This window comes from Melanotaenia boesemani, chromosome 11 (assembly GCF_017639745.1).
Source record: "Melanotaenia boesemani isolate fMelBoe1 chromosome 11, fMelBoe1.pri, whole genome shotgun sequence".
Taxonomy (NCBI): domain Eukaryota; kingdom Metazoa; phylum Chordata; class Actinopteri; order Atheriniformes; family Melanotaeniidae; genus Melanotaenia; species Melanotaenia boesemani.
In genome coordinates, this window is record NC_055692.1 from 35,229,499 (window position 1) to 35,254,402 (window position 24,904).

Consider the following 24,904-nt stretch of genomic DNA (forward strand, 5'->3'; position numbering starts at 1 on the left):
CAAAGGCCCGACGGAGGAATGATTAAACCGTCACCATGAAAACCTGCAGATTCTCTGGTGGAGGTTTTTATTCATCAGAACTCAGATCATATTTTTCATGACCTTTTATCCCATTCGACACATTTTCACTTTATTTATTTAATATTTTACTAACATCACTCGATCATGACTAAATCTACCAGTTTTTCCTGAAAACACTGTTGACTCTGAAGCCCATCAAAGCTAAGGATGTGGTTTCCATGGCAACCAAAGTCTTAGTTTCATCTTCTGTACCTGGTTTCTCTTGAAAGAATTCAGAAAAGGAAAAATTCAGTCATGCAGACGGACGTGAAATGGCAGCATTTTCAGAAAAACTCAAGAGGATCCAGTTCTTTAATGTCCTGATTTTTTTTTCTTTACAAGTCTGTTTCCATCCCTCCATCCTGGGAATGTGCTGCCGGCGTTTAATGAAATGAAAAAATGGTGGCCGTCGCTCAGCAAGTTGAAGCAACTCTTTAAAAAACAGTCAACGGTGAAAGGTAAAGAGACGGCGAGCTGAAGCACATGGAGGTGTGGAATGAAGGTTGATGGTCCTCGTTTTAAGCCTCGTTCTGAAGCCCTCACAGTGTTTAAAGAAACATCTTCATTCTTCATCTTTTACGTCCGACATCATCCGTCTTTAAAGTTTCAGTCCGTCCGAGTTCTGCTGCATCAAAGCTGACAGCTTCAGTCCAGAGACGAGGAAATGCCAGACCGGAAAGCTCTCAGGTCAGGATCACACGGACACAAGTCTGATCTCCGACCAGCAGGGGGCAGAAAAACCACCTAAATGGCTTTAAAGTTTGGCTCTGAGGTCGTTTTAAGGGAACGTGGTTTAGATTTGGGGATTACACTTTTATTTGGAGTAAGTAAGAGAAGCCCTGATGGCTGGATTAAAGGTGGAATAGCACTGGAGCAGAGTTTTTCCTCATCAGTGAATCGTCTGACCTCTGGATCCATGTTACTGGGTTTCAGTGTGAGGATGAGTTTTGTTTGTAAGTTTAACCTGAATGTGACGTGTTCACGTATGATTCATGAGGCGTCTGAAATGAGCTCGTGTGATCCCGACTGCGGCCTAGTTTCCATCTGGAATACTGATGTTAAAGCTCCTCATGTTTGTCTCTCTGGGTGTGGACTGAACGCGAAGCTCCGCCCCGTCTCTGATCTCAGCCTCCGTGAGCTGAGCAGAACTCAGAGGGTGATGTCATGCGATCGGGTGCCGGGTCACCGGCGCTGCTGGCTGTAGACGGGGAAGGCCAGCGTGACGTTGAGCGAGTCGTTGTGCTGGACCAGCGAGGTGTGCTGGTAGTGCAGCACCAGCTCCTTCAGGGAACCGTACAGGTTGTAGGGCTCGGCGAACCCGTAGCCAGTGCTCGTCTTGTTGATGACGCAGTGCTTCACCTCGCCGTCCACCCTGAGGACGAAGACAGAGACAGGTCAACAGACAGGAAGAGAGAACGCTGAGTAACGGGTGAGTAACGGGTGAGTCACAGGTTAGTAACAGGTGAGAGGGGGACACTTACACCACAGAGCAGGCATAGCAGCCCATTTTGCTGCTGTCCCGGACCAGGAAGGTCCCGTCTCTCTTCCCCCGCAGCAGAGCTTCAGCCTGGCCACGCTTGATGTTCCCCAGACGCCACAAACGCTCGTCATGATGAGGAAGGTCCTCCTCATCCTCCACCATGCTGTACTCGCTGAGGAACGGACAGATGATAAATTAGGAGACAAGGATTTCAGTGGTGACGTTTCTGGAAGGTTCTGCTCTGATCTGGAAGATTATTTTATTACTGCTGATGTGATTCGTGGGTCAAAGAGGAAAATGTCACATTTCTGGTGTTAAGTCCTGAAGCTGGAGAGCTTTTACTGGGAGTGAAGATAAAAGGTGGATTTAATAGTTATACTTCCTCCGTTTCTGATGAGAAAGCGGCTGGTTTTCACTTCTTATGTTACTGGATCAGGTTTTGATGGACAGACATGATGGCGGTTCAGACTGGTTCTCCTCGGAGCTGCAGGACATCTCAGCTGTCTCATATTTTTATGTATTTCTGTACAGCTCAGTCAGATCGTAGCAGTGTCTCGGTAACCTGTGTAACAATTTAATGGATCCTAACCTGCATGTCCTCCCCAAAATTTAGTCCCTCCGATTACCTCGGTGTCCAAAAAAGTCCCCACACACACACCTGCTATAAAATTGTCCCATCTATATTTTTATATTCCCCTTTTTTAATGACATTAGATGAAAATAATGCAATAATTCAAATAATCTGCCATTTAAAGAGTTAAAATTCTAAAATAAAAAGAAAAGTTTGGTAGTTCTGAGCAGATCTGAAGTTGTTGAGTGATTAATGAAAAAAAAGAAGCAAAAAAATCTTGATGATTGATGACTTTAAAAAACTTTTTTGTGTATGGACATTATAGGCTACAAATTACTGCAAATGCTCCACAGGTTTCCGTGTTTCAGTGAAAGCGTGGCTAACGTTTAAAATGCTCCACAGGTTTCCGTGTTTCAGTGAAAGAGTGGCTAACGTTTAAAATGCTCCACAGGTTTCCGTGTTTCAGTGAAAGCGTGGCTAACGTTTAAAATGCTCCACAGGTTTCCGTGTTTCAGTGAAAGAGTGGCTAACGTTTAAAATGCTCCACAGGTTTCCGTGTTTCAGTGAAAGAGTGGCTAACGTTTAAAATGCTCCACAGGTTTCCGTGTTTCAGTGAAAGAGTGGCTAACGTTTAAAATGCTCCACATGTTTCCGTGTTTCAGTGAAAGCGTGGCTAACGTTTAAAATGCTCCACATGTTTCCGTGTTTCAGTGAAAGCGTGGCTAACGTTTAAAATGCTCCACAGGTTTCCGTGTTTCAGTGAAAGCGTGGCTAACGTTTAAAATGCTCCACATGTTTCCGTGTTTCAGTGAAAGAGTGGCTAACGTTTAAAATGCTCCACAGGTTTCCGTGTTTCAGTGAAAGCGTGGCTAACGTTTAAAATGCTCCACAGGTTTCCGTGTTTCAGTGAAAGAGTGGCTAACGTTTAAAATGCTCCACATGTTTCCGTGTTTCAGTGAAAGAGTGGCTAACGTTTAAAATGCTCCACAGGTTTCCGTGTTTCAGTGAAAGAGTGGCTAACGTTTAAAATGCTCCACATGTTTCCGTGTTTCAGTGAAAGCGTGGCTAACGTTTAAAATGCTCCACAGGTTTCCGTGTTTCAGTGAAAGCGTGGCTAACGTTTAAAATGCTCCACAGGTTTCCGTGTTTCAGTGAAAGCGTGGCTAACGTTTAAAATGCTCCACAGGTTTCCGTGTTTCAGTGAAAGAGTGGCTAACGTTTAAAATGCTCCACATGTTTCCGTGTTTCAGTGAAAGAGTGGCTAACGTTTAAAATGCTCCACATGTTTCCGTGTTTCAGTGAAAGAGTGGCTAACGTTTAAAATGCTCCACAGGTTTCCGTGTTTCAGTGAAAGAGTGGCTAACGTTTAAAATGCTCCACAGGTTTCCGTGTTTCAGTGAAAGCGTGGCTAACGTTTAAAATGCTCCACAGGTTTCCGTGTTTCAGTGAAAGCGTGGCTAACGTTTAAAATGCTCCACAGGTTTCCGTGTTTCAGTGAAAGCGTGGCTAACGTTTAAAATGCTCCACAGGTTTCCGTGTTTCAGTGAAAGCATGGCTAACGTTTAAAATGCTCCACAGGTTTCCGTGTTTCAGTGAAAGCGTGGTTAACGTTTAAAATGCTCCACATGTTTCCGTGGATCAAATTAAGTTTTTCCACCTTTACGTCAGTTTTAAATCTTTCTGCATCGGCACACGTGTGTCAGACACCAGCTGCTGAGTTTATTCGCGTTCCTCCAGAAAAACCTGGAAGCCTGATTCGGCGAGGCCACTTACTCCTCCGTGGTTTCGTTCTTCAGACCGAGCCACTCGTTCAGCTTCCTCTGTCGAACTCCTTTCTGAGTCAGCCACCTGAAACACAACCAGATGTTAGATGAATGAGTCGGATCACCAGCTTCTCTCTGATCCGGCCGCGTCTCCGCCCGACACCTACATCAGGTACTGGTCCCTCGTCTTGCGGAGCTGGATCAGGTCTGGTTTGATGCTGTTCATCTTCTTGTCGATCTCCCGGTAGTCGGCAGCTTGTTTCTTCAAGTCCACCTCCAGGTGCCGCTTGCTGTCCACGATCTCGTTGATCCGAGACTTCAGCTTGTCGTAGTTCTCCATGATCCTTCAGGAACACAGAAGACGTGGGAATAAACAGATTAATGTCTGCTCTGAATAACCAGGGTGAACATGACTCTCAGTGAAAATAATAAACTTCCTCAAATGGAAAACAGATAAAAAGAAGGAAAAATGTTTTTCTTCCTTTTTCTTCTGTTTTTTGAAAAAGCAGAAACCGTCCATTAAACAAAAACATTGGTCCAAATAAAACGCTGTGATTGGCCGACAAACCAAATTCACCAGCAGCAGGTTTCCTCCTGCAGCATCTGGTGCCATAGCAACCAGGCATCCTTCATATCTGAGAGTGTGGAAAAGGCCACAGTTGCCATGGTAACAGCCTACCTCTGGATCTCCTTGTCGTTGCCCTCCCGGCGAAACTTCTCTATGTACTCTTTGCTGAATCGCTCCTGAGTCTGACACTGCTCCTCGAAGATCTTTATGGTCTCGTTGAACGCCTCGATGGCCGTCCTCTTCATCTGTATCTCCTGTGGGATGAAAAGGAGGATGATGATGATGACAGGAGCAGGAAGAAGCCTTTCTTTATAAATGAGTGGGATTCGAACGTGTGGAGGCGTACCTGCGACGTTCTGGTGTACTCCTCGTACAGCCGGTCGTACTCGCGGTTCTTCTCCTGGTACTGCAGGTGGTACTCGTGCAGCTTCTTCCCCACAGCTTCGATGCTGTCCTCCTTCACCACCTGGTCCTGAACAGCAACAACAGCACGGCCAATCAGACAAGACAGAATGCAGACAGGCAGAGCAGTGGATTCAGACTGGGTCAGACCTGCTGATGCTTTGAAACCGGGTACAGCAACTTGACATCCAGTTTGGGATTGTACTGGGCCAGAGACTCGTGTCGGTAATGGTTTATCAGCTCCACCACCGAGCTGAAGGTTAGCGGGTCAGAGAAGCCGTACTTCCCCTCCCGATGGAAGATCTTTATCAGTTTGTTGTTGCCTCCTTTCCTGCAGACGGACACAGAATCAGCAATAAACATCTGAACAGTTTTACACCAGGATTTGTCTCGTTTCCGTGAAAACTCCACGCCCGAGTTTAGAGAAGCCGTTTCCACAAACATCAGCTCCTGGATCAGATCAGCTTCTAGACTTTAAACCTTAAAACTCCGAGCCATTTTTTGCTATTTTTAGTCCATCTGTCTGTGTTTTTTTTTTTTTTAAGAGACTGAACCCTTTTAATCCCAGTCAGCATCAGACATGATGTTTCTCAGCTGTCAGATTGGGAGGTAAAATGATGTAAAATGAATGTATGAATAGATGTAGCAGCATAAAGGCCGACCAGAAGAAGAAAGCAGAATTTATTATTAACAGAACTTTGTAGAAATAACACACAGACCAACAGTGACCAAACCTTTTCTCATCTCATCGTTCTCTCAAGTCTTGGCTTTCAGGAGAAAAAATATTGTTATTGAAACAGAAGAAACTACCCGTCTGTTCTATCCTGACTAAACCAGCTCAGCTGGTTTTTGGCACCACTGGAGCTGGAGATCTTGCAGGGTTTTAATGGTTTTAAGAATCAAACATGGCGATCACTCGCCTCCAACCAGCTGAGAACTGGGACCAGGTTTCCTCCCCTGAAGGTCCTCTAATGTTCAGGCCACATTCTGGTTGGTTCAGCTTATACGAAGTAAATGTTTAAGAAAACAGAAAATCATATGAGAACTGCAGGCATGAAAACTTATCAATGCTGCATAAAAACCCTGAATCCTAACACGAGGCCATCCGAACACAAAGAACCGGGTCATAATGAGGACCTGGACAGAGGAATGTTTGGACCGGGCTCGGAGCAGAGCTGTCCACCTCCTCATCTAAACGACTCTGTAAAGTCCTGCAGGAATCTGACCAGGTCACCTCTTGCTCACCTCATTTAGAGGATTTGCCAAGGATATCCAGCTGGGAGGAGAAACCAAGACAGACCCACCTGAACCTGATGCTTCCACAACGGACTCCAACACCAACAAGATGAAAGGCAGAAACCTTTCAAATCTACTGAACTCCCAGAAATCCTAAAAGAAGCCACATTCTGAGTAAGAAGTGTGAACCGTCAGGTGTTTACCTCAGAGTCAGAGTGTAATCTCCGTGCATCTTGGTGGAGGCATCTCGGACCAGAAACGTACCATCAGCGGTGTCTCTCAGCTTCTCGTTCACCTCCTCTCTGCAAACACACACATCAGTGTGTCTCTTATTTTAATCAGGTGGGCTCTGTGGCTGCAGATAGGCAAAGCCAGCGTTTTCTGTGCCTTTTACCTGGAAATGTCTCCCCAGTACCACTCAGCGTCCTGCAGAGCCATGCTGTTGTTAAAGCTGCTGGAAGCTGCCGGAGTCGATGGCTTTGCAGGTTTAGGAGGTAAAGCTAAAAAACAGGAGCGAGAGAAGAAGTCAAGCAGGGAAAAGACCGTCATCATCCTCAAACGTCACTCTAAAAGCATCTCCACGGATCTTTGATCCGGATGTTTCATTTAAGAAGTCGATGCTCTCAGACAGCAGGTAGACATGGCTCCTGCATGTGTGTGAACATATGACAGAAAAGTGGGAAATTTCACTTTGAAGGTTGTAGCAGCGTTCGGATTGAAGCATGCTAACAGGTTAGCCTTTAAAGATGAAGATCATGTGATCGATGACACACTGCATGTGTCAGCTCTCTGCTCACACTGATGATGGATCAGGGTGGATAATCCACAGGAGAAGTGAGAAGTGTTTTATGATCATTAGGAAACTATTAATCACACCCTTATCGACCTCCCTGTTGCTGCTAATTACTAATAACTTCGACGTGAATTCGCGTGACCTGCTGGGATGAACCACTGTGGGCGTCACGCGTCCTCTTCTTTAACCAGCCTCCAACGATCCGATAAAAACACCCGACTGCTGCAAAGCTCCACTCAGAACACAAAACCTGGATCTCAGAGACCCTTAACGCCATCAGCCGAAGATTAGCCACTGGTTACTACCTTGTATTTTACATTAAAATACACGTAAAATATATCTAGTTCTTATTCTGAAAGAAATTAAATGGAAAAACATTAGAAAAAAATTATTAGAAACATTTTTAAAGTTAATTAAACAAGCTGAAGAAGTTGATGTTTAACTCAGTTCTTCCTTTTCATTATCATCAACCTGTTAAAGCAACAGCACTTTAATCCCAATTATTTTCCATTCAAGTGACATTTGACACGAGAAGAAAATATTAATTCATATTGTTGAATATCTGCGATGGACTGTCCATGTTTACAGTGTACACCCTGCTTCCCATCCCCTAATTACTGGGACTCCCTCCCTTCCTTTTTCCATCCATCCATCAGTGAAGTGACTGTACAACTTGTGGCAAACATCCACGCTGCCCATCCAAAGCAAAAGAAACACACTAATAATATGACCGACTTCCTTCAGCTCTGACTCCAGCAGCGTTCTCTGAAGCATCGTCTTGATGAGCTTCTACAACGTCACAACATCTGGATTGAAATAAGTGTTGTAACGTTGTAGAAGCTCATCAAGTTTCATCACATCTTCCCTCTGACATATTGTAAAGATAATGAGAGTCCAAAGCCTGCCCCAGAGGCTTGAAGACGGCTGCATCATGCAGACGACGATCCTGAATGAAAAAAGTCAGAAATCCATTTTCTTTATGTGAACTGACGTTTACAGACGAGATGGAAATCTGTTCACATCTGGACTGAGACTCAGAAACCTGGTACAGGATCCGACGGATTCAGACTCAGAAACCTGGTACAGGATCCGACGGATTCAGACTCAGAAACCTGGTACAGGATCCGACGGATTCAGACTCAGAAACCTGGTACAGGATCCGACGGATTCAGACTCAGAAACATGGTACAGGATCCGACGGATTCAGACTCAGAAACCTGGTACAGGATCCGACGGATTCAGACTCAGAAACCTGGTACAGGGTCCGACGGATTCAGACTCAGAAACCTGGTACAGGATCATGTGTCATGTTTCTGAGCGTGACTCTGTCGGAGATCGGAGTCCAGAAAACACCTTGGCATCGGGTGCAGGTCCGCTCAGCCTCCAGGTTCAGGTCTGAGCTCCTACCTGGACTCTGCATGTTGATGTAGCAGAGGATCTTCTCTCGCCCCCTCACCGGCTTGGGGTCGACCCTGCCCCCCTCCTGTCTCTCCATGGCAGGCTTTAAACTGCCGTGCAGATCCACGAAGACTCACAGGTGGAACAAAAAGAGCTCAGTTTCCTGGATCTCATGCTGCTGAGCGCTGCCATCAAAAACACTGACGTCACCCAGAGAAACGTAGGCCTACATCTTCCTCACAGAGCTCTGAAACCAGACCAGTGATGGTCTACATCTTCCTCACAGAGCACAGATACCAGACGATGATGGTCATCATCTCCCTCGCAGAGCTCTGACACTGGAGTGATGATGGAAACCTGGACGTCTCCTGCAGCTCAGATTCGTCCACACAAACAAACAGCCTCCTTTTTCCTTCAATGAGGAGACGTTTAAAACTTCCCCTCCGTCTGTTTCCCCCCTCTCAAAGCTCAGGGGAGAAGCTTGGAGATGTGTGACATCACCGCGGCTCCCAGCCAATCCCAGGCTGGTAGTGATATCACAAAGACAACGCCCCCTCCCCTCCTCTGCTGCATCTCTCCCTGAGAATGGATGAGGTCATGTTTCTGAGCGACTGACTGGGAGTCAGAAAGACGGCTCGTTGACCCACATCCTCAGCGGATCTGCTCCACGTTTACAACCCAGACACAGCAGCTGATCGCAGTCATTTTCATCTGAAAGCCGCTCAGGCTTCTCTGTCGTCCCTGCAGGAAGCTACAGATTGTCATCCAGCCAGTCACAGATGAAGAATGTGCTTCCAGCATCAACCTTCCCCAGCTGGTTTGGTGAGAATGAACCAGCATGTGCAGCAGGCGGCGCTGTAGTCCACCTGTTAGTTATCACAGAGCGCTGATGAATTTACAGAGAATGAAAACATGGACAGAAGTCTGCAGAATTTCTTCCCAGCTGCTTCTTTCGTGTTTTTTCTCTATAAAAGGGCTGTAACCTGCAGCTCCGCAGCCCTTCTGTACTGCCTGCAGAGGGAGTAAATTCATTCCTGTTCGGTGCTGGCTTAGCCGTACGACTGATGTGAGGAGGATTTCCAGAACACACACACAGCATGTGCAGAAGCTGATGATGAATATGATTTCAGAACCTCTGTGGAAAGCTGAAGGCTGTAAACAAGAAGTGGGTCGAGTCCCCAAACCCAAGAACTGCTACAGGCATCTCAGGAGACAAGCAGATAATAAAAGAGACACTCACTCATCTATCAGAACATCAGTTCTTGGACTTTCAATGCAGATGGCTGTAAAGGACGGGGCCAATAAAATGGCAACAAATATCATGACTCAGCAAACCGGTTCAGCTCCAGCAGACTCATTTATGAGTCAAGCGATGCTGATACTGATCAGACAGCGATGCTGTGGAGCTCTGATGGAGCTCTGATGGAGCTCAGGTTTGGCATATAAAAGTAATAAAATAAAACTTAATATTTTACGTTATTTTTAAGGTTTTGTGTCTCTAAGCTGTTTATTTGGTGAGGCAGGTGGTAAAAAAGGCTCTTTTATTAGTAAACCTGCTCTTGAAGCAGGAAAACAGCGGATGTCATGTGATGTGTGGTCACATGACAGATTATCCACACATCAGAACAGACAGGAAGTCTTTCACCCCCTACTTTCAACATTTTCTCCACCACTTTTACACAAACACTCTGAATGTGATGAAATCAGATTGTTTCACGTTCCTCCGTCTGATGATGACGAACACCTGACAGTGAACGCCTCGTGTCAGGAAACGTCTGTGACTCGTGACAATGACACGGAGTCGGCGTGATGCTTCGTCACCACCGCCAGAGGAACTGAGAACCATCATCCACCACCTAATGACCCATGACAGCAGCTCTCTGCTGCTTTAACATCGTTTGTTTTCCTTTTAAAACACAAAGAAAACTTTTGTTTTTCAGTTTTTTGTTGTCAGAATCAAAGCAACTAAACAAATTCACCAAATCTACAAACCAGCTTAGTTTCTGTAATTCGGTTCCTTCATTTTGAATCAAAGAATGAAGATGGATGGAGAAAGAAAGCACCGGAGGAAAACACCTCTATCTTCTGAATCTCCCTCAGCCTTTCCACGCTAGCTGGGCATCGGCACGGTGGAGACTCCCAGACCGACCGGCACGTTTACACAAAAAAAATAAATAAATAAAAAATAAAAGAAGTTGGTTCGAAACCTGAAAAGTCTGTTTAACAGGCACCAAAAAATAGGGTTTTTCTTCATGAACCATGACGTCATCAGTGGGTAAAAGCTGGTTTAACACCAGACCGCTGCAGTAGTTACGTCTGAATAAAGTTAAAAAGAAAAGGAATAAAAAAAATCAAAGAGTCAGACCAATGCTGGCGTTCAATAAAGTTTTTAAAAAAGTGACTAAAGAAGGAATACTATGAAAGATTTGTACAAACGTGGACTGGACTTGTTACTAGGCCTGTCGCGATAAGCGATAAGTTAATTAAATGCACAGTAAGAAAAAATGAGTGTGATGAGTTTGGCCAGCCGCGATCATTTTTATTAGTCCCCCCCATCTTACTTTACCACAGACTGTGTATGACAGCAGGTTTCATATGGAGCATCTGGACTGGACGCTCTGGTTTCTTATGGAGGGATCTCTCTCTCGTGTCATACGTGACAGCAGCGTGTTGCAGCACCACACCGTGGTGAAGCACTAACCTGTACGAGCCGGTATGCTGCATTTGTTTACAGGGCTGCTAAATCTCACGCATCGGCCGTGAAACTCACATATTTGAGTGGCTTCTCACACTCTCGCACTAAATCTCTGATTTCTCAGGCTGAAAAACACATCGAGAGCGATGCCGGCTAATCCAGAGGTTGGGGAGGATTTCCAGTGGGCAGCATTACTGAAATGAAAGTTTATTGATCTTTGAAAGGGTGTATTTGCATTATTATGGCATTGTTATGACATTAGTTGAAAATGGTCTAAAAATCACGACAGCTTTGCGCGATATTATCGCTAATCGCAATCATTTCTGAGAACATTTTTCACACAGAAAAAATTGTTATCGTGACAGGCCTACATGACCATATTTCCACCCACCGGACAAACACCACAGAAGAAGACGGACGAGCAGTTTAACTTTGGAAAGCTGCTGCTGACATCCTAACATGAAATTTCATGCGGTTTGTTTGGGGAAACTGTAGGTTATAATAGAGCCTGACGACTTAACCATCAACTGTCAGGACCAGAACATGTTGCTGTTTACTTCTACGAAGTAAAGTCCTCCCACTCCTGGTTAAACTGGTGTGGGCCAGTTCACCAGAAAGCACTGTGGTTCTGAGAGTCCAGAACAAAGCCAGAACCAGAACCATGTATGTGCCAAAGTGCTACTTGCTGATTTCATCATAACAAGAACATAAAGAGATGAAACAACAAGCAGGTTCCTCGGTTTGCTGACGAGCCAGGATAAATTCTGAGGCAGAGTTCGAGGTGACTCAAGTCAGAACCAGAATCAGGTTTATTGTCAAGCAGGTTTACACATACGAGGAATTTGTTTTGGTGCGTGTTTTTTTTTTATTAACAAAAATGAAATAAATAGGAAAATTACCATAATAATAACAAGAGGAGCTGTTTTTATAAATGTAAGTACAATCTGAACTGAGGACGCGCAGCTTGTAGCGGCCATCTCTTAGTTAGAAATCCTCACTGAGCATGTGCAGCTCACTCAGACCAGCGTTCCAAGTTCTCACGTTATTCTCAATTTATAGGCTAAAAACTAAACAAAAAGCAGCTGGTTTCCTTTCAGGGTATCAAAGGAAAAATGAAGATTAAAATAAAATATTTTTTTAGAAACCTAACCAGCTTTTGCTGGACTGCAGGAGGCAGATCTGGACTGAAGAGTTTGAAGGTTTTCTGAAGGTTAAACAGACCAAAGGATCATGTTCCTCTGTGGGATTTTCCCCTGGCTGCCAGCTTCATAAATCCTGAACATTTTTTGCCGACCCCCAGTTTTCCTAAAACCAGAACAAACAGCTGTTCTTTCTTCCAAAACGGAGAGAAAGCCGGAGCTCTGTGATCATTTACAGCTTCGCTGTGCAAACACGGAAACTAACGGATTTGTTCGTCTTCCTCCGCTCAGAGCAGGCGTGACGTTCCCGTCTGACTTCAGTCAGAAAGGTGTGTGTTACCTGGCGCAGCCTGGTTCATATTGAGCTCGCTGGTTATCAGAACCTCCAGGACCTGAACCAGAGGATCCAGACCAGATTCAGACCTGCACAGAGACAGATTGGGGTGATTTATAAATAAAAACTAGTCATGTTTAAATGCATTCTCCAGGCTGAGCTTATCTCATCCTGCCAACAAGGAACAAAGACAAAAACTACATTTAGAGAAACTAATCAGCTTCTAGTTCTTCCAGAACCTGGATGTTTCCCTGCTCCAACAGCAGCCTGTTAATGAGCAGCAGGACTGTGGTCCACAGGACAGGGAAAGGTCTGAGTTTGACTCCTGAAGCTGGTGTCCATCCCCAGATGAGGAGGGTTCATCAAAATAAATCCTTTAACAGCAGACTGCTGCCTTCGTTCAAACCACGCTGGGATTAAATTTATTCATTCAAGTTTTATTGACATAAATTAGGAACTAAAACAAGTCTGACTGAGTCTGATTTCTCAGCTGATCCTGACAGAAAAGATCCAGGATGTGCAGCACATGAAGGGGGATGCGTTTCTGACCCTGCAGCCTGGCGGAACAGCAGTGGGCTGAAGGTCTCGGCCAGGTTTCGGGGGCTCAGCTGGTTTCTGGATCCGTGCAGACACAAGCGGGCCAGGTGTCGGACCACGCTGAGCAAGGTCAGACCGTACTGGGCGGGGCAAGCCGGGGAGCTGGCCACGCCACGCAGCACCTGGGCGCAGTCCTCCGGGTCTCGGACCTCTGTAGGCAGAAACAGGCTGTGAGCGAACTGGACCAGCAGGTGATTCTGGACCAGCAGGGGACCGGTTTCTGCTCACCTTGGACTGCGTGGACCATGTCAGCCTGCAGAGAGGAGGGCAGGACTGGACCGGGGAGATCCTGCAGGAACCGGGCCACCCCGTCACACAGGGATGGCACCTCCATTTGATCTAGGTCTGAAATCAAACACACCTTGGTTTAACATGGAGAGACTCATTGAGGTGAGAGTGGCTTCATCATGATGATGAAGTTTGAGTCCTCACCGGTGTCAGCCAGCTGCCGGGTGTCCAGAACACCTCCAGTCACACTGCGGTACACACCAGGACTGTCCAGACCTGCAACAACATGTTTACCGTCCAGGTTTTTACTCCAACTATGAAAAGTGATCAAATTCACATAAAGTGAGGCTTTGTCTCCTGGGGAAGCATCTTCCTGAAAACAAATTTTATAGGTGGACAACCGGGTTGACTGAACTGTGAAGCTTCTACTGCAGCAAGCAAGCTGATGCTACTCGTAAACGATACTTTAGTAAACCACCATGTTAAATGGCACCACCTTAAATCCAGCCGCACACGTCGCATCCAGAATCAGATCCAGAATCAGATCCAGAATCAGCAGGCGCACATCACGGTGGACAAACATCCAATCAGGACGTCTGTTTGGTAAATCTGCTGCTACGTTTCAGATGTCACCTTCAGCTCTTAGCCAAATTATTTTTATTATTTTTATGTAAACTGTATGTTGTGGTAAAAACTCAGCTGAGCCAGAAAATATCTGCCTACAGAGATCCAGAAAGGTGAAGACGCCTCGTTGTTTCTGAGGCTTAAGCTGCTGCTGACTTTTCTTTGTACAGAAAGAAAACAAACTGTGGCTGCATTTATTTGTCCAGAGAGCCAAGTATCAACAGACTGCTGTTAGCTTCCTTAGAGACTACTGAATCAATAAATTGTTCCTTCCACATAAAAATATCAAAGCATAGATATATGCCACTTTTTTAGCTTCATCGAGGTGATAAAACAGTTTTAAACTGCAGATAAAGTAAAAATATGGAATGTTGTCAGTCCTGTGTAAAATAATTCAGTCCAGATACAATCCAGGTTTCATCAGGAACTCAGAAGATGTCTTAAATTAAAAACAAAAATCATTGTCAGCTGAAAATTCAATTTCTTGGTATATCAGAATGAGTCCATAAATAAAGTGAAACATCTGTACAGGAAACAGATGTTTCCTTAAAACAACCATCTACTCCTTAGCCCTGCCAATAATCACATCTCTGTTAATCAATAACCATCACAGCTCCTCCTTCAGGCTGAGACGCCAGCTGGTTTGAGTCGTGTTAAAATTAATTTGTAGTTCACACACATCCATGTCACATTTCCACACTTGTTCTAGAAACAAACTTTCAACAGTCGGTCAGCTCCACCAGTCCAACCAGCGCCACCCTTCCTCCCTCCATCACTGCTCTGAGTTCTGGTCCAGTTTCATCAGCCAACATTAACAACTGCTGGTTATACGGAGAACGCTGGTTCTGTAAAGGCTTAATCCATGCTGCATTCATATAACAAACAGGGAATTTGAATTTAAAACTTCCCATGGTTAAAAAAAACAAAGGAAAAAATAGAGGAGTTAAAGGTCAGATTTCCAGGTCGGATCATAAAAACTGTGGTGGCTCATCATCAGCTCATTTATTTATCAACTTTAAAACTGAAGAGGTTTGATGCTAACAAGAGTTAAAACAAGAGTTCCTTCTGTCTGAGGTGCAGTGAATGTGTCATCTGTAGCTGTAGTTGGTGGAGATGCAGATGGAGCAGGCTGGTGAACTGAACCATCACTGAGCACTAAAACTAAACCACAGAGTCGATTCCTCCGAGTTTCTGAGTTAGAACCTCAGATACCCAAAAAGATCCGATCTCACACACAGAAAGAAGAGATTTTTCTAGAACACGTCCTCTTTAACAACCTGTTTCACTGCAGTAAACCAGCTAAAACTCATTGTTCCAACGTGTTCGTGTGCGTCTGCTACCTTTGGTTTCTACGGCCTCCATCAGTCTGCTGAGGAGGGGAGGGGCTGTATCAGGAGGTCCGAACTGTTCTGGAAGGTCCGGCAGCACGAAGCCTGAACAACAAACAAACAAACAAACAAACAACAATAAAACACAAAGTGTTGAACATGAAGCTCTAAGCTGAATCAACACAGTCAGACCTGGCTGACACCAAAGCTGTGAGCTTGTGTTCCAGCCTGAAAGGAGGAAGATGAGGGAAACACACAGGTAACAACAACCACACACACACACACACACACTTCCCAGAGTCAGCATGTGATGTGAGATGTGATCAGTCAGCAACCACTGCCCTGACTGCATACTAGCCGTGTCAGTGTAACATGAGGACGATCTGGGCTGAGCGGCGTGGGAACCATGTTTCCGACAGTCGAGTCCTCCGGCTGAACCGAGCAAACAGCTGAAGAGCGAGAAAGTTAGTTTCTGTCACTCGTGTCAACGTGAAGTCGAGTGAAACTGCGTCGCTCTGCTCGGGATGTAGAAAATTAGCCCCTTTGGACAGACGGCGTTTCTTTAGGGCAGACTTTGCTCTGAAGCTGCTATTGGTTGATCGAGAATGAAAACAACCTGGTCAAAGATTTTATTAAATAACTAATTAATTATTATTAATTTGTAACCATGCAAAAGAAGTTCAGTTAAAACTTAGGGGTAGTTGTTGGTCTGTTTTTATTTGATAAACAGATGAATTCAGTCATCAGCTTCGTTCAGATAAGAATCATTTCTAAGGTCAAGCCATCCCCCGCCTTTTCTGACCTTGAGAAAGTGATGCATGCTTTTATCTCTTCGGGGCTGAACTAGTTTCAGTCTTTATTCAGGTATAAGTCAGTCTCTCCTGCAGCTGGTTCAAAACACAGCTGCTCTGCGTTTAACAGGGACACGTAAACGTGGTCATATCACACCAACTTCAGCATCTCTTTGCTGGCTCCCAGCTCGTTTCAGAGAGGATTTTAAGATTGTATTGTTCCAGTTTTTAAATGGACCAGCCTCCTATCTTTCCGACCTTTTAACACCTGTAACCCACTCATTCCAGAACCGTGAGATCTGCTTTTCTGTTGTTGGCCCCAGACTGTGGAATCAGCTTCCCCTCCACACCAGGACCTCACCTTAAAACTAATTTAAAAACCCATTTTTATTCACTGCTTTTAACTCAGCTGAGCTTTTGACATGTAGGCCTTTGTGTTTCTGGTATTTGTCTACATCTGTTTTTGTGTTGTTTCACTTGTTTTCAAATTGTACAGCACTTTGGTCAACGTCTGTTTTTTATAAATAAATTTTATAAATAAAATAATCTGGGGAGTTAGCCCACTTATACCCGCCGTCCCTGGTTAACATTAGAACAGATCTTTTTATCTCACATCTCTGATCCTCTGACTGCTGGGTGACTTGTAAGGACTCTCTACTCACTCTCTGACTCGGAGTCGGTCCTCACTGATGCTGCAGATGGAGGTCTGGGTGGGCGGGGCTTTGGTGTGGGCGGGGACATCCTCTTCCTCCCAAAAAACTCCACATACGTCCCCGGGAAGTCACCTTTCTCCTATCGGTCAAAGAGGATCCAGTTAGAGATGAAGACGTTAGATAAATGATCAGGATGAACTCATTTTCCATCCACCACATTCACATTTTACCCAGTACAGTAAAAAATCAACTTGACTAATGAAGATGCTAATGTTTCATTCCCCTCCTTACATGAGCAACATGTTTCATCCATTTACTTAATAATCAATAAATGAGTGAAATCAGTTTTTCTGATTAGCAGAAAGTGAAAATGTGAACAAACGTTTTTATGTTTTTCATGTCAAACTAAAATATAAACGAACAGTTTGCTTTGTTTTATTTTATATCTGATTTTTTGTATTTTTCCTCTAAACAGATTTGTTTCTCCTGTTGAACTGTACAGATTATAAGTCACATTAAAGGTGAGAAAACGTTGTCTTGTGGCCTCATTTCACTGCTGGCGTTATAAAAACCACATGACGTCTGCAGGCTGCTGGTAAACAAAGCAGCTGATAATAACTGCTAAATTTAACTTCATTGTGACTTTTCACTTTGAACGAACGTTTTATTCTGAACCAGAGACCTGCTCTCATAAACTTAATAAAACCCAGTAAAATAAAACCCTGACCGTTACATTACAGGGGCGCCAACCCCCCCACATCAACCCCCACCACCCCAAGAAGATCAAGTTTATTTTATTTTCTATAATCACTCAGTATCTATTTATATGAATGTATATTTTTTCATTCAATTATTTTATATTTAATATTATCTTATTTAGTTTTCCACCGAATCCCAACAGAAGGCTCCATTTCCTCTCCAACAGCTTTATATTTTGCTCTTTTATTATAAAACAGCTTGATCTTATTTGTGAGCTTCACTCCGACCAGCTGACGGCACAACGAAGAAAATCCCTCGTAGACGCTGCTGTGACAGTTTCTACTCGATGTTGGCGACACTGCGCTCAGCCCTTTCTGGAACTATCAGACCAGCTTCTGCAAGCAGATGGAAACCAGGAAAATCTTGGAAGTCTAGAACTTCTTGTTGGTGGTGGAAGCAGTTGGATTAAGATCCTTCATTATAAATCCTGCATCATTTCTGATCCTGTTAGTACAACGTTTGTGTTTTTAATAGTGTCGTTGCTATGGCGACCAGCTGTTCCACGCTATCATGGTGAAGATTCTCTGTAAGAGTGCAGTCTATGTTTTCTTCATCAGAAAGATTGCTGGGACATCCTGGTGGATGAAGATAAAATATTACTAATTTTAAAAGTTAAAATTAGCTCAACTCACGTCTTGTTGCTTGGCAACCATAATCTTGCTCAGTAAAACCAGAAAGCACCTACAGTTTTAATTCAGTCCTGACACAGATTATATCCTCAGAGGATATATTCAGCATGGTAACAACGGATCCATCAGGTTTACTGGTGCCCTCGGTGTGCTGGTGTGTAATGGACGGAGCAGACCAGTGCTGTCAGTGGGTCGTCCTACCTGAGTGGTTTCGTTGAAGCCTGGAAGCCAGCCAATCTCTGACGGTCGCTCTTCGGCTCCGTTGCTGCAGCCGAGCGCCAGCAGCGCCCCCTTACTGACCAGCAGCATGTCCCCGACATGCAGGTCGATGTCCTCCTCCCTCTCCTTCTTGTAGTCGTACAGCGCTCGGTACTGAAAGCCCTCCGAGCTCATCCTGACATCTAGTAGAGTATGGCTTCACAATAAGTCAAACAAATGCTCTGAGTAGAAAATATTACAAAAATATGTTTGTTCTTTGGTCCTGAGGAGATCTAATGTGGTTCTGTGTACGTCTCCCCTGTCTCCATGTCTGCTGTCCTGTCATCCTTCCAGGCCGAGCCACAGCCGCCGGATCAGAGAAGCATCTTCGCCCTTCAAGAACAGAAGTCTGGTCACAGATAGCGGCCACATCTGGGGAGGAGACGATTCAACCTAACAGGAGAGAAGTCAGCGTTTAATGATCAGGAGAAAAAGCTGACAGCCGTTCTGAAGGTGTGAAATGTAGTCACCATGTTCCTTTGGCAGATAAACTGCTTACTGACTGATTTATTCAATGTCTCAAACCAGGAAGAGCTGATTTCCTGTCTGTTGCTGCATTTAACGCAGTTTCCACAGGAAGCTGCTCAGTCATAGCGGGCTGACCTGAGTTTAGTTTAATCTCATCCTTAAACACCACAGTTATTACATCTGTGATTATTTCTGCTGTGAAGCTCCTCGTTTGTTATCGGTTCATGATGTTTCAGGTCCGCAATAGACTGGCGAGCTGTCCAGGGTGTACAGATATGCTCCAGCTATATGAGCTTGGAATAAACAGACAATGGAAGGATGAATGTTTCAGCCCAAACAATACAATAAAAATATATCAATAAATGTACCAAAAAGACATTAGCAATGTAAAAAAAATGCATTCTTTTAAAGCTCCATTAGTTTGTACAAAGATAAAAAAAAAAAAAAGAAAAGACAAAACTAGTTAGGAAGATCTATTTTTTTTAAACTAGATTCATCAATAAATTAAAAAAAAAAAAACATTTCAAGATTAACTTTGTAAATGTTTTTGTCTACCGGCTACATTAATAAGCATTCATATGAGACTGTAAGCCAGGGCGGGATGAGTCGGGGCCAGGTTTAATTCGTTCTGAGGATGGAGCAGCAGTGAATCTCTCCTCCTCCGACTGCAGCTGGGAGCTGTGATGGATGGATGGGGAGGGGCCTGCGGCAGCCTCCACGCCTCATTGAGAAGAAGCAAACCATACGTGATTTCACATCCATCTCCAAAAGTCTCCAATAAGGCCAGAAAGAGTCGCTAGATTTGTCAGTCGTCTGCTAGACAGATCTGAAAATGCGCTAGTTATAGTGGCAAAGTCGCCAAGTTGGCAACACTGTAAACAAGGGTTGTCAAAAAATAAATAATAGACAAATAAAAGATATTAAATCTACTAAATCGATTCTAAAATTTATTATTCAGTTAGATATTGATTATCACGGGTATCGATACTTAAATGCCATTTTAGTGTCTGCTGATTCACGGTAAAAAAAAAAAAAAAACAGCTACCTCTACACATTTTAAACAGGCACTGCAGCGGGCAGCTTCTCCCTTTAGGACCCATTGTTTATTGCCAACTTAGCAACTTGTGGCTATAATTAGCAAGTTTTAGCCCTCTCCAGCAGCACATTTAAAAACAGAAAAACCTAGCGGCACATTTAGCTGCTTTTTCTGCTGTTATTGGAGCTTTCCTAACAAGCCACGGTGCCACCGGAGGCCCCTCCCCCGCCCAGAGGCGCTCACAGGAGGCTCGGAGCGGCAGGAGGAGCAGGAGACGTCTCTTCAGCTCCGTCACCCGCGCGAAGCTGCTACTGGCTGATCGCACCCTGGCTTACACTCGTCATATTAATGCCTTTTAATGTAGACTGTCTTTTAAATGTTTTTTTTAATAATTTAGTTTTAAAAAGTAGATAATCTTAACTAGTTTATTTGTTCAATTGTTTACTTGATCTCGTCTAAAGTATCGTGAAGAAAAGGACACGTATGTAAATAAGTAAACACAAACTAGAAGTTTTTTAGATTTGTACTTTTTGCACCACAGTAAGCAAACAGTCTCTGCACAAACTAACAGAGTTAAAATAATACTTTATTTAAGCTGTTAATGTCTGTTCTTATATTTATTAGGATATTTTAGTTGTATTGTTTGGAATGTGTTAGTTTTATACTGTTCTGATTCTATAGCATCGAAAATAGTATGGAGCACCATCCTTAGTGTCGTATTGAGTTTTAAATTTTTGTATCCCTCCTGTAAACAGTGGGTCCATCAGATAGCTGCTGTAGGTACTGATGTTAACACAAAGCCTGCATCGAGTAAAGGGGGCGTGTCCAAATGAAGCCTGATGCGGAGTCCTATGTTCCTGAACATCACGTGACCAAAGACAAATGAGGCCCTGTTTTCCCTGATTCACGCGAGTGTCTCGTGTGATTTAGGCTGCTGAAAATGCAAGAAATGCTCTGTGTAAGTCAGGTAACAGTGAGGTGGTACAACACATGCAGCACCGACGAAAGCAAAATACATGAGCAGTTTGGGAATGATTGTATATGATCCATTCCAATACGATTTAACTGGATGGATGGATGGATGGATATATTTTAATATATTTACAGATTTATAATACAGTTGCATCATTGTGTTTACATTTCCACCAGTATGTAGTTTACAGGACTGCTGGACATCAAATGACCAGCAGATGTCAGTGCTACCAAATGAGCTGTTAAATGGGGCCTCGAGTAATGACACTTTTGGCGATGCAACTGGCCAGAAAGACTCAACACATTCAAGGGGTTTCATTAAACCATCACTAGCTGTAGGGGGAGGAGCTGCCCCCCACAGTGCCTGTTTAAAATGGATAAAGGTGGCTGGTCCTTTCATGAACCTGTGGATGCCAAAGTGGCATTAAGTATTGATAACTGTGCTTATTGATATCCAACTATATACTAATTTTAAGTATCAATTAGTATCTAGATTTTTTAACACTACTACAGTGTGGATTAGGATGATATGCTCTGAAAACGGACTTACGAAAAGGAAACTAAAGTGACGAAGAAGAAGAAGCATAAATGGACCTTTAGCTACCACCGACTTCCTGCCCGTTCAGGTGACGCCACGCAGACAGGAAGCTGCGACAGTTTGACTCATCTTGTTGGTCCTTATTTGGCTCAGACACCATGAAAAATGTTAGTAGGGAAGTAGATTGGATTAGTAGATTAGCAGGGAAAGTAGATCACACGCTCATATGAGCAAATTTCCTCATATTCCACATTTTACAACGATTCCACTTTTCAATCATCATGTCTTCCAACGGCCTCACGAGTCCTGTGTACTGATTATGTCTGACACATTTCACTTTGAATGCTGACTGGTGTCTGGGGTAAACTGCAAATTAATTGCCCGTTGGGGGTAAATAAATTTTTCTGAATCATAAGGTCGCACTTCCCTCCAGCTTCGGTGGCGTGCGTTTTGACTTGGGGAGAGAGGTTATAGTAAAGCAAAGGAAAAAAGGCCTCTAAAGTGTCATTCTGATGCAACAAGAACTCTACATGTAGATAAATGATCCCGTCTAATCAGATATCGCCCAGCCCTCAGACGTTACCACATGCTGCTAAACTCATTGTAAGGTTGTTTGTACCAAAGAACTTATTTATTGAAGCACCTCAAACAGAGACATGATGCTGAGTGGGAGACACACTGCTGACTACGAGCACGAACTTCAGGGGAATCATTTTCAGTCTCACCACCAGACCTCCGGTTTCTTTGGTCCACATGAGTGTTCACAATATTCCAAACTAGGGATGTCACGATTACTTCATTTCACATTTAACTGCAGTATTAAACACCGTGATCAATAAATCGTAAAGATCCTGCAATATCATGACTTTATATAAGAGATTATGTCTGAACCACATCCGCAGATGGGAACCACTTCCACGCCTTGCTGCTTGCGTCGCTTCGGTTTTGTTCTGTGCGAGCTGCAGAGGAGGCGTGTTACAGTGGGACAGCACGCAGAAGTTATTACCTCCAAACAAAAAGTCGTCCTTTTCGGATCGTTATAATTATAGAAAAAATGGGAAGAGGTGTCATTGTGAAGGACGGCTCACCAGCCTGTACAGCAGGACATAAAAATGACATTAAAATTAACACTGAAATTAAATGTTATTGTGTAATTTGCAGTTTTGTAATTCTAAGCCACGCTGGTTGGACGTATAGCAACGTGCTGAGTTAAGCAGCTTTACGTTACACTACACAGATGAGAAAAAAAAACAAAATGCATCTTTTTTTGATGACTGCACTGAGAGGTTTTGAGCAGCGGATTTTCCTTGTGGAGATTAACAGGTGGCGCCACTTATTTTGTTTTCATCATTCGTATATGAACATGCTAACATGTCTGCTTCTGCTTTTATGTAAACAGTCTCTTAACCCTCCTGCAGTGACTCACGGAAACTGAGCTTTTTGAAAATGTGTCTTTACGATCTGTTTCAACTCTACAAAGACTTCAGCATCAGGACTTATTACTTCTTTATCATCATGAATGGTAAATGCTTACTTATACTTATACAGCGCTTTTCCAGTCAGCTTGAGTCAGTTATGTGCCCTGCCCAAGGACACTTCGACATGTAGTCATGGAATCGATCCACCGACCTTCCAGTTGGAAGGCGACTGCTCTTCCTCCTGAGCTACAGCCTGTTTATTGTACACACACTGGAAGGTTTCCATCCTGCCACTTCACATGAACAGCAAACACTAGTCCTACTTGAGTTATTGGATTTTTTTTTATAAAAATTTCACATGAATTACAAATCAAAGGTTTTTCATATAGATGATTGAGGCAACGTCACATCATCATGTTACAGAGAAAGCAACGCCTCAAATGTACCAATATACAAACCAGCAGCCTTTACAAGATAAAATCTGGAGTACTGGAGGCGAATGTCTCACACACACATTTCTATACAGCCCACGTCGATCATACCACATTTCTTCATTTCTTTAAAAACATTTGCAGGCATTACCTTTCCTTACAGTAAGAGAACTGCATGAACCGATCCTGAATAGTTAAAAATAATTCATGACCCAGGTTAGAGCCAGTATTAGTCCTCAGAAAAGATTGTAGAAATACACTGTGCTTTATTTAAAACTCTAAACAATGACAAAAAAAAAAAAGCCTGTAAATCCCCTTCAATACAGTCAACGCCAGTTTTGAACCATTTAGATTACCAGCTGAGCTCAAGATGTCAAAAAACAAATGATGTGAAATAAATAATCTGGTAGCTTCGCGAGAATTACATCAGTTAATAACAAACATTACCATTAAAATAATAATAGACATATTGGTACAATCACAATGTAATAAGGAAAAAAACTGCAAAAAGATCTCTCTATAAAATTGTATAGTATAAAAATATATATATTTATTGGATAATCTAATGAAGCCTTTGATAGATTAATCTGTAAAATGTCTAAAAACTGACATGATAAAAAAACACGCCTGGTTTAACACCACAGCAGACAAAGAAAACCAGAAATTAGTCTTGTCTGAAGCTAAAACCTTGCTATCCTTCAGCCATTGTGTTTTCATTCATCTTTAATGATTATACCACATTAAAGTAGCTGGCACTGGTGTGTATAAGTCAGGACCTTAATTTGCTCAGCACTTTATGATCGTTTATCAGGTTCGGTTGTTCTCGGCCGACATTAGCTGACTTCTGTTAGCTAACGAAACATACAGAAACCTCAGCCCATGACCGACATTCACATGACAAAATGAAATAGTTGTGGGGAAACACATACGTAATAGACAAAAAGTACCACAAACACGCCAAATATTTCGATTATTAAACGGACTTTTAAGTTAACAGTGCAAAACAAGGAAACAGCAGGCTAGCATTTAAAGTTCTTTCCAGCTCTGAAAGTTAAACAAAGGACCTAAAGTTCTACTTTCAACCACATCTGACATTCTCATAAATAAATTAAAATAAAACGCCCTTGTTTTAAAACAGCGACATAAAGCGCAGCTACGATCCGTGAAACCTCTGCAGGAAACGGGAAAAGGCTGCGTGCCAGCGCTCGGTTAGCCGATTAGCTCACGTCGCTCCGACGTCTCACCTTGTATTTTCTTTACGTTTCACCGGTGCAAACCTGCAACAGACACAGCAGCGGTCGCCATCACGGAGCAGCAGGCAGACACGACCTCCAGAAGCTCTCCCCAACCCAGTTATTCCGTTATTTTATCGATTGTTTCCAGGATGAAGTGGCTCGGCCGTTCGGGTCTCAGGGGCAGACTGGTGTCAAATGCGCATGCTTCAAACATTTTTCCGGTACAGATTGTCAAAATAAAACAGATGTTCGCTGTCAAATAGCCGGACGTTTTAATAAAGTGTTTTTCTTTTGTGTCATTTAGGGGGGCTGTTTAAACCAGACTGAAAACTGGAGGTGATGTTTCATATGATAACTGGTTATAACTGTAACAGAAGCAAGAAAATGCTAATAAAATGTACAAATTCCGACAGGCTGTCAAAATAAAACACAGAGCCAGAGAAGTGGGGCAGAAGAGATGCGTCAAAATCAAATAACTTTCGCTTTAGTACTTAAATTTA

General features: G+C 43.5%; 1 protein-coding gene across 2 annotated transcripts; it reads right to left on the minus strand.

Annotated features, from left to right (window-relative positions):
• Positions 1 to 44: 44 nt before the first annotated feature.
• LOC121648966 (phosphatidylinositol 3-kinase regulatory subunit alpha-like) lies at positions 45 to 24,604 on the minus strand. Of its 2 annotated transcripts, XM_041999487.1 has the most exons (19): positions 24,414 to 24,604; positions 18,250 to 18,699; positions 16,670 to 16,799; positions 15,229 to 15,321; positions 13,469 to 13,540; positions 13,265 to 13,381; positions 12,989 to 13,187; positions 12,446 to 12,528; positions 6,475 to 6,580; positions 6,284 to 6,382; positions 4,995 to 5,175; positions 4,789 to 4,914; positions 4,554 to 4,696; positions 4,042 to 4,218; positions 3,885 to 3,959; positions 1,542 to 1,712; positions 1,173 to 1,432; positions 180 to 1,104; positions 45 to 149 (listed from the first exon to the last, which is right to left on the minus strand). In XM_041999487.1, exons 2-17 carry the CDS (start codon positions 18,439 to 18,441, stop codon positions 1,243 to 1,245), a joined length of 2,154 nt encoding a protein of 717 aa, XP_041855421.1. In that variant the 5' UTR covers positions 18,442 to 18,699; positions 24,414 to 24,604; the 3' UTR covers positions 45 to 149; positions 180 to 1,104; positions 1,173 to 1,242. The 2 variants fall into 2 exon arrangements, with proteins under 2 accessions (XP_041855421.1, XP_041855422.1); XM_041999488.1 differs by lacking the exons at positions 12,446 to 12,528; positions 12,989 to 13,187; positions 13,265 to 13,381; ... (3 more) ...; positions 18,250 to 18,699; positions 24,414 to 24,604 and adding an exon at positions 8,281 to 9,691.
• Positions 24,605 to 24,904: the final 300 nt, after the last annotated feature.